The 9,147-nt window shown below is 36.0% G+C and overlaps 1 protein-coding gene across 1 annotated transcript; it reads right to left on the bottom strand.

Moving 5' to 3' along the window:
- Positions 1 to 1,673: 1,673 nt before the first annotated feature.
- Positions 1,674 to 8,871, bottom strand: IL21 (interleukin 21). The gene is made up of 5 exons (XM_004265104.3): positions 8,602 to 8,871; positions 8,458 to 8,493; positions 3,832 to 3,987; positions 1,892 to 1,969; positions 1,674 to 1,805 (listed from the first exon to the last, which is right to left on the bottom strand). Exons 1-5 carry the CDS (start codon positions 8,746 to 8,748, stop codon positions 1,782 to 1,784), a joined length of 441 nt encoding a protein of 146 aa, XP_004265152.1. The 5' UTR covers positions 8,749 to 8,871; the 3' UTR covers positions 1,674 to 1,781.
- Between the last annotated feature and the right edge of the window lie 276 nt (positions 8,872 to 9,147).

The raw sequence follows: 9,147 nt of genomic DNA on the forward strand, positions 1-9,147 counted from the left end.
GTCTTTAAGCTCAGTTTAGTGAAGGCTCTTAGCCAACACCCCGTTAAGTTAATTTTACTTTTAAGGTAGAATCTCTGGACAAAAGAATTAGAACAGAGATTTTTGACAGTAGACACACCAAAATAAATACATTATTTTAAATATAAAATCACAGTGTCAAAGAAGTCAACAACTATAAAGCCAGAAACAAGAAATAAGGACTCCATCTTTTCCAAGTCAGTCTCGTGCCTGCTTTCCACTTTTATCCCAACAACCTGGCCTGATGCTGAGGCAGGCTTTAGATGCATATTATCATCATGATGCACGTATTTACACGATTCCTTTGTAATAACATTTAAAAATTTTAAAACAGAATACCTTGTTTCTGATGATAAAACATTTCATTGTGAGTTGAAATAATTGATTCCTAATACACGTTTTAGAACCATAAATTATCTGTACTTGTTTAAAAAATATTTTTAAGTAGATCATCTTTGTTCTTAGAGCATAAAGCATTTCCCATATAACGTCCTCTTGCACACTCACAGCCACTTTAACAATAAGAGATTCTCAAATAGCTTATAACATTCTAGTGAAAATTTTATTTTTCTAGCGTTTTTAACTTTATATTTAAATAAACTGCTGGAGTTGATATGAAATGGCAGTTAGATCAGGTTGCTTGTTTTTGCTACCCATGGTTGAAAGATTGGGATGCTTATGCAAAAGTCTGTTTTCTACTAGGAGTCCTGAACTCCTGATTTGTCTCCTGATTTTGACTTTATATAGATGATTGAATTTGCCTTATGCAAAGCATACAAACGCAAAGTGTCTGTCAATTTTAAAAGTAGAAAGAAAGGAAGAAAGAAGGAAACAGACATTTGGCATTAATAACTCACTCCCATACAATCATTATAACAATTTGAGAAGAGAGATACAAGACTTTTTAAAATTCTGTTTGGTTCCAGAAGATCATCTAATTCATGTCCCTCTATAGATTTTAATTGCCACTTCCACAAGCTTAAAATGTTAGCTTATAAAGGGACTTGAGTTGGGGAAGGTACTAGTATACCCACTTAGAGAAAAAAAAAGACCAAAAGAGTCTATTCCATAAATACATTCATATGTATAGTATTTAAATATTTTTGACAGATTCTAATAAGGAAGTTAGACTTTTTGGAGCCATCTGGTAAAGCTATCCCCCTGGTACATAAATAAATCATGTATTTATATGTTAGACATTCTGAGATAAAATAAAATCTCTTCAGATATAGATTTTAAACAGTTTTCATTTCCTTAAAAGAATAAACACTTCAACTTTGATTTTCACCCTATGCTTCTATATTCTTCAGATTGAGTGAAGGTATGTAACCTTTTAAGTTATGATCATCAGAAACCTCATTCTTGTCATAATCAAGATCAAGCTTAATCAGTAAATTCCCAAACTGTATTTTTGGTTAAAATTTTTAAGCTTCTCCAAGAAATGGCATAGTTGGCAGTAAGATAAAGTAAAAACTTTAGAGGTCATAGAAATCTATAACACAGGAAATCAGACTCGAATTGAGTAGAAAGTTTTTTCAAGTTGACCAAACACAGAGCATGTGGATCAAACTGAAGTATTGCATAGTGATTTTGGAGGAATAATCCTGACCTTGAACACTTATCTGAGTTTTTTCCCCCATCACTAATATATTGTACTCCTCCATTTGGAATACCAAGAACTGAGTTTCACTACTGTGTTAGAGTATGAAATATAGTGTCCAGCTTCAAGTGAGATCTTTAGGAACCTTCATATTCCGTGTGTTCTAGGAGAGATGCTGATGAATCATCTGTGGAAATAGAATACCATGAGTAACCTCAACATAAGAAGCAATCTGGATAAAGATGAAAGTCAAATATAATTTAAGTTATATACCTTTTGGATGAGTGATTTTAGTCTTTCTAGGAATTCTTTGGGTGGTTTTTTCTCATAAGAATCACATGAAGGACATGTCTAGAAATCAATGAAAGAGTAATAATCTTCTTTAAAGCTTTTTTCCTATTTAATAAAATGTTCATTCAAATTTTATGTTTTCCAATTAGAGACATAAATCATGTTCACTGAAAAACTTTGAGAAGCATATAAAATTGTTCAGAAAATAACAATGAGAAAAATCACTTGTAATCCCATCATTAGAGATGACCACTGCAGTGTTTTGATATGTATCCTCCCAGTAATTTTTTCTTTGCATTTGTGTTATTTACACTGGCTATTAATTTGCTTTTGTTTTAACACAACATAACACAAGCATTCCCTACATATTAAATATTCTTCAAAAATATATCCCATAATGTTTGCTTTGTATTCCTACATAGGATTGAAGTATTACTATTTTGGGGCATGTAGATTGCTTCTGACTTTTCACTGTTGTATACAATACTGCAATGGACATCTCTGAGTAATTTTTCATGTACATCTTTGTTTTATTCAATAAATTACTAAAAGTAGAATTACTAAATTAAAGGGATAAAAAAAATTAAGGCTTTTGATATACGTTATAAAACTTTTACCTCTATTCACATAGAACTTTCTTACCATTATTGTGCATTGTTAAAAATTTTAATTGAAAAAAATAGGATTTCCTATCTTAACTTGCATTTATTTGATTATGAAGAGATTAAACAATTCTTCACATGTGCATTGCCCACTTATATTTCTCTTTTTAAAAAATCCTTGGTTTATGTTCTTTACCCTTATTCCTGTTGAGATACCAAACACCAGGCCATTGCTTGCTGTTTAGCATCTCTAATGCCAGTTTGATGTTGTGGTGAGAGATATTTGACTGAAAGATAAGAGATATAGGTTCTAATTCTCATTCTGGCACTTAATATTCGTGGAGCTTGGGACAAGTCACTTAATATCCTTGGTCTCACTTTCCCATCTATCAAATGAAGGTGCTTAACTGGATAATTCTATGTTCAGTGCCAATATTACCATTTTATGGTCTTTGATATTGGGTTTCAAAGACATGCTCAACTCTTTTCTTCTTTGAGGAAAGTTTTAGAGGGATACTTTTCACATTGCAACCTGGTCAAGCAATCAAAGGAAATAAAAATCATTTTGATATTGTAATTAAGATTTCATTTGAATCACATGTGAAATTCCTTAGAGGAGAGAGAACTGATAGAAAAATTTCTAGTAATTTATCTTATGTGTTTATCCACTGGTTTTGATTAATGCCTGAATTACTCATGAGATTATCTGCATTGCTCATGAGTTGGCGTAAGAGGAAATATACAAGAGGTTCTCAGGGACCACAAAACTAGGGATTATTGAAATTCCCCAGCCAAATAATGGGGTCTACCCATTCAAATGTAGTACTGACTCTGCAGTTGTACAGGACAGTAATAATATTCTTTAAAAGAGGAAGGCAATGTTTGAGATTTATCCTGGTGTCTTGTAGGCTACCTCTTTTCTTTCAGGAAAACTGGGATCTAGCTCCTGTTAATAAGGATACAAGTTATATGTGATCATATAATGAGAGCAGAATATATTTTAACTCTTAAGTCACAATTGGATTCTCTGCCTAATGACTTCCTCACCTTGAAAGCTATATTAATTATTCCAGCTACCAGGGGCTGTTAGCAAATTCTAATTGGATTTCTGGACGCTTTCAAGTTTGTGGACTGAGAAGTGGTGACTTTGCTTCTCAAAACACACTCTATATGATAAGGTATAACATGTAACTGGAAGGAAGGCACTGGAGGCTCTGGCTGTGTGTGTTTGTGTGTGTGTGTGTGTGTGTGTGTGTGTGCGTGATGTAATAGATATAGTTAGTAAGTACAAATAAGTTAGATGACAAATGACAGTCTTACCAGTTTATGTTTCTGTCTTTTCCCTGCATTTGTGGGAGGTAGTTTCCTCTTCAGCTGTTTAGTTAATACATTAATTATCTTTTCATTGTCTCCGGTATTTGCTGACTTTAGTTGGATCTTCTGAAAACATGAAAAAGCCGACCGCTCACAGTGTCTCTGAAAGAGAAATAATTTGTATAGATGTTAATGAAAGTTATTCAGAAAGTAAAAATGACCTTCCCAATCCTCTTTTCCTACTTCTACTGCAGTGTCTTGGGTCACATTTATTTTAGCAGACAAATGAGGAATGATTTCATGTCCTACTTAATCTTTGGGCTAAAGAGCAGACTCTTGTGATATAAAATTTCCCCATGTTAGGGGAGAGAGGACATTTCCCTGTCTCACAGACAAGAAGAGGGAGCTTTGCTTTGCCACAGTTCTTTATTCCTAATGTCATTTTGAGGTCTGGGTGTTGGGCAGGACTTGGTATTTCATAAGGGAGAGTTAGTTTGGTTTTAGAACACACTTTATGAATTATGAGGCTCTAAGAGACATTGTGACTGGTGGCAGCTTTGGGTGAGTTACGCTGTAGTCTGATTAAGAATCGTTTCATTTGTCTTTTGTTTCTCTCTACAATGTACGTAGGAGTATCTAACAATGACATACATGTCTTGAGCAGCACCTTATCCTGTACAATGCCTGGCATAGTGTCTTGTTGCTAGTGAGTGCTCAACAAATATTTGTGGAGTGGACAAATGAAGTAAGTGAGTTAAAGCCCCTTCTTTGGGTAAAGGAAGTGGGTGCCTACCTCTGATGGCACATTCCATGCCTAAGATTCAGTACACCTGCTATAGACCATGCGTGACTTTTCTAAAATCCTATTCACACTCTCAAGTCCATTAGGGTGGGATCTGCCTGAATCAAGCAGTCAAGGAACAGAATTTGAGACATGCCTCCCCCGCAATGGGCAGGAAGACTGTCCCTTAGAACGTAAGAGTAATGTCTCAGAGCATGGAGAAGTGGGCAGATCAAGGATCAAAAACTTGACTCTTGCTTTAATCAAATAACCGGTGACTAGTGAATAAGTCAAAATGTTAGAAGTTGAACTGAAAATGAAATGGAATTGATTGGAAGAACAAAATTTATACTGATTTGTTGAAAACATTTTAATGCTGATCTGAGAACTTGTATCCAGGTTACTTTTTTCTTTCAGCAAATGTCTGTATATGATGCTATCCACCACCCTAAAGTTGCTATATCTTCATTTCACCGGTGTATATGGAAGTTACCGCCATGTATACAGAAGCCTCAATTTTTCTCAGTTCCTACAAGGGCCGTCCTATATACAACAATACTACCTGAGTCTTCCCATGACAATCAGCTGAAAATAGCATCTGGCCTGCTTTGCATTTTCCAACCTATATGCTTACCCGTTATGAATGTTGATTAATAACATGCATCTTTAAGACACAACCCCATCAGGTTTGCTTTGCATACGTGGCCACAAGCCGAGAACCAGCTTATCTGGTTTCCTTATATCAGAGCAGCTTGCCTCTCATAAGGGCGAGATAGTGTCCTTTACATATGTTTGCCAAAATGCTTATTTAATAGAAACTATATATAAATGTTAATTATAGCACTTTTTTTTCCTTGAAAACCACATGTTCATGTTTGTTGAAGTTTTTTCTTTTCTCTTCTTTTTGACCACAACCGGCTTAACTTACTGGAAAAAAATAATATTCATATTTAAAGAGGTAAATTTTCCAGCTGAAACTGAAAACACTAACTGTTTCATCCGTGATGATCTGAGAAACCAGCATTTCTCACAGAGACCCATTTTGCTGAGTTAACATTTACATGTGGATGTTGAAAGAAAATTAGGTTCCAAAGAACTATAGGGGCCTACCAAATGAACTCCCTTGAGACAGGTATCGCCAAGAGTGGTCAACACAAGCAAGCAAAGATTTTGCACCTGAGAAAGCCTTTCTGAAAACCTCTGAATGGCATCTGGACACCAGTGCCTGTATTGATGCGGCTGTGCTTTCTCTCCTGCCCTTCCTTGTTCACCTGTGTCAATAGACATTGGAATTTTGCTTTGTGCTTTCTGCAAGCAGCAGAGCTATCCCTGGCAATCTGTGGTCCAGGACAAATACCTGCTGGATTTGGCTTCAGATGCACAGTAAAGGCAGCCTCAATAAGGAAAAGAAGCAAAGGAGCTGTTCTGCTAAACTGCCTTAAGGATGTGTTGAGAAGAGGAGTAGAGAGATTAACTTCGATTCAGGCAGCTTAGGTGCCCTGTCACTCAGGATGACCCCGAGTTCACGTGCAGCACTACCATCTGGGAGCAGAGCCACTGTTTTGCTTTGCTGTGCCTTGCAGACTTAGAGGGCAAGGCTTTGTTTCCCTCATCCTTTAACACCTGGAAACATGAGGAGTTATCCGTCCTACATTAGTTCTGCAGAATCGAGGCAGCAGTAAGGAAATCAAAAGCAAGAGTAACAAACCACTCTTTTTAGCTAGTCAAGTGCTGCTTTTGCAAGGAGGTGCACTTGGCTTTGTTGATTTGCAATTGAATATTTGAAAATATTTGCTTCCTTACAATTTATTTTTGACCTACTTAACGTTTCTTTCTTTTTTTCTTTTTTTTTTTTTTTTTTTTTGCAAAGAAAGCCCTGGCCATTCACACTACGAAGTCTTGCTAACTGGGTAAAATTACCTTTGTCCTGCATACAAACTAGATTTATATCAGGGTTCCTCAACAGTGGCACTGTTGACATTTTCAGATGGATAATTCTTGGTTGTCAGGACTGTCCTGTGCATTCTAGAATGTTTAGTAGCATCCCTGGCCTCTACCTACTAGATGCCAATGGAAACCCCACACACACAATTGTGCCAACTAGAAATTTTTCCAGACAATGCCAAATGTTCTCAGAGGGCAAAATCACCACCAGATGAAGACTACTGATTGTATGATTAGAAAGAGAAAGAAAGATGCCTGGTGAGGCCAATTAGCAACCTTAGATGATCACTATATATCAACATTTATATGCAACATTTAAATGAACTTATTTTCATTAAACTTGTTAATCTTTTTAACTCTTTATAGACTCTGCTTTGATGCTAGCCCTGAAAAACTTGATATAATGCTACTGTGGCCTTGAACTATTTTCTTCTCTCCTGGGTTTGCCTGCCAGCATAGCTTAAAGATCTTAGTAATACCATTATTCACTTGTATCATAGCCAGCATTGCTTGATCAGATTATCAGATAGATACAGTGTCACTGAGACAAAATCCTGTCATTATAAGATAAAAAAGATCTCTCTTTAACAAAGGATATAAAGGAAGTACCCACTGGATCAACTCAAGTTAGAAAGTGGGATATCTAACTTGGAAAGTTAGAGACTGAGCTAAGAATCTCCCCAAAGGACTCTAACCACAGCAGTTAGACAAAAGGCATGAGATGCTAAAAAAGATACGTTTTGATAATTAAGGCATTAAGAAATAGTCTTACTTGTTGGAAAAGTCTTTCCAATGAGCTGAATGTGCTACTTTCATTTTAGGTATTGCTTATTAGGAAAGGACCTAGTAAATGAGAGTGGTTAGGTTCAGAGCTAGAGAGTGAATTTTAGAGAAAAGCAATAGTTGTGACTCATTCACTTTCTAAACTTCTACACATAGTCATTTACGATAATTGTTTTCTTTGCAATGTATCTTCCTAAGTCTCCACTTTGTAGTGTCCTAATTACTGGTAACACTTTTATAGGTATTCTAATTTATGCAGTTAAAGGTCTGTGACACTGAAAACATTTCCCCCAGTTGTGTTTATATCCTCAGGGTACCAAACCTGAAGACTAGATCGAAGTTACCAAGGAAAAGATCAGCACATAGCACACTTGAACTGTACGCTAGGATAGGCCTCTTCTTCCTGGGACCTAATGGATTTAAATGGCTTAAGAGAACAGGATGACTTGTTGTAAACCATCCTTTCAAAAGACCTCACCGAAGGCCAAAGACAAGACTCATTGAGGCCAAGGTACATGGGAATTATATTCTAAAGGATGGCCTTGATTTCCACACTACCATTCTTCCATGCCGTGCTATAATGTATTCCTTCTTTCTTTCTTCCCTTCTTTTTTTATTCCTTCCTTTCTCTCTTTGTCTCCCTTTCTTCTTTCCTCCCTTTCTTTCTTTTTTTCTCTTTCTTTCTTCCTTTCTAGTTATTAAAAGGTGAATTCTGCTTCTGTGGTATGTGTCTATATTTCATACATAGGTTTACAAAGAGGGCTCAAGAACTTTCATGCACAAGGATTCTTAAAATGTAATTAGTTGGTCATTGTTCAGCAAATGATCATAGTGTAGATTTATTTTCTAGTTTTGTATTCTATCTCAACAATACTACTTGAGAATACTCTTAGAGATATTTGGAGATAAAAGTATATCTTGTAAGGTATGTAGTGTTTTATTGGTTGGCTTGTTGGTGAACCAATGAATATTTGAGCAAAATAGAAATAACTGTTTTACCAATTATTAAACCCCGAAATTCATGGAAATTAAGTATATTTCTAAATAATCACGTTAATGCCTCTCTTAATTTGATTTTAAAACATGTCAAATTTATTTTCACAAATAAATTCAACTGGTCTTACCTTTACATCTTCTGGAGCTGGCAGAAATTCAGGGTCCTAGAGCAAAAGAAAATTAGTTCTGAGTTATTTATATAAGTCAAAAAGCTCCTTTTATAGTAATTGAAGAATATTATTTAAACTTCTTTGTGACAAATATGGCCTTACCAAGTCATTCACATAGTTTTTCAGCTGATCAACAATACCTATAAGTTGACGCAGTCTAATCAAGAGGCGATCTTGCCCTTGGAAGCTTGATTTATGGGCCAGTGTCCCTGAGAAGAGGACCATCAGGCAGATGACTATTCTCTCCATGTTGCCAGGTCTGGATCTCGTAAGTGCTAGTAGAGCAAGACCTTGGTCTCAGTTTTCACCTCAGTTTGTGAACAGGCTGTCAGTAAAGCTATCTATTTATTCATCCTTCAGGGAGAGATAAAGCCCTCCCATTGCAGCCTGGAAATCTTTGTAAAATGGATGAATGTGAGTAACTCTTTTTTCTTTTCCGCTGGCTAGGTATACGTGTGCATGTGCTAATGCGCGGGGGCAGGGATTGATGGAGTCAACGATATGTGCCCCATCTGCATCTTAGACAGGAAAAAGAGAGAAATGGGTGAATTCCAATTTTCAGCATGAATCAAGAAGTGTGCACAGTAAATAAAAGCTACTACAAGACTTCAAAGAAGTAAACAAAATACTTTGATGTCTCCTTCTGTG

Source organism: Orcinus orca, chromosome 4 (genome assembly GCF_937001465.1).
Source record: "Orcinus orca chromosome 4, mOrcOrc1.1, whole genome shotgun sequence".
NCBI classification, from domain to species: domain Eukaryota; kingdom Metazoa; phylum Chordata; class Mammalia; order Artiodactyla; family Delphinidae; genus Orcinus; species Orcinus orca.

Coding starts and splice junctions, on each gene's coding strand:
- IL21 (XM_004265104.3), bottom strand. CDS start 8,748: ATGGAGAGAATAGTCATCTGCCTGATGGTCCTCTTCTCAGGGACACTG. Junction 8,494..8,601: donor AAAACTATGTGAATGACTTG/GTAAGGCCATAT, acceptor CTTTTGCTCTAG/GACCCTGAATTTCTGCCAGC. Junction 1,970..3,831: donor AAAGACAGAAACATAAACTG/GTAAGACTGTCA, acceptor ATTGATTTCTAG/ACATGTCCTTCATGTGATTC.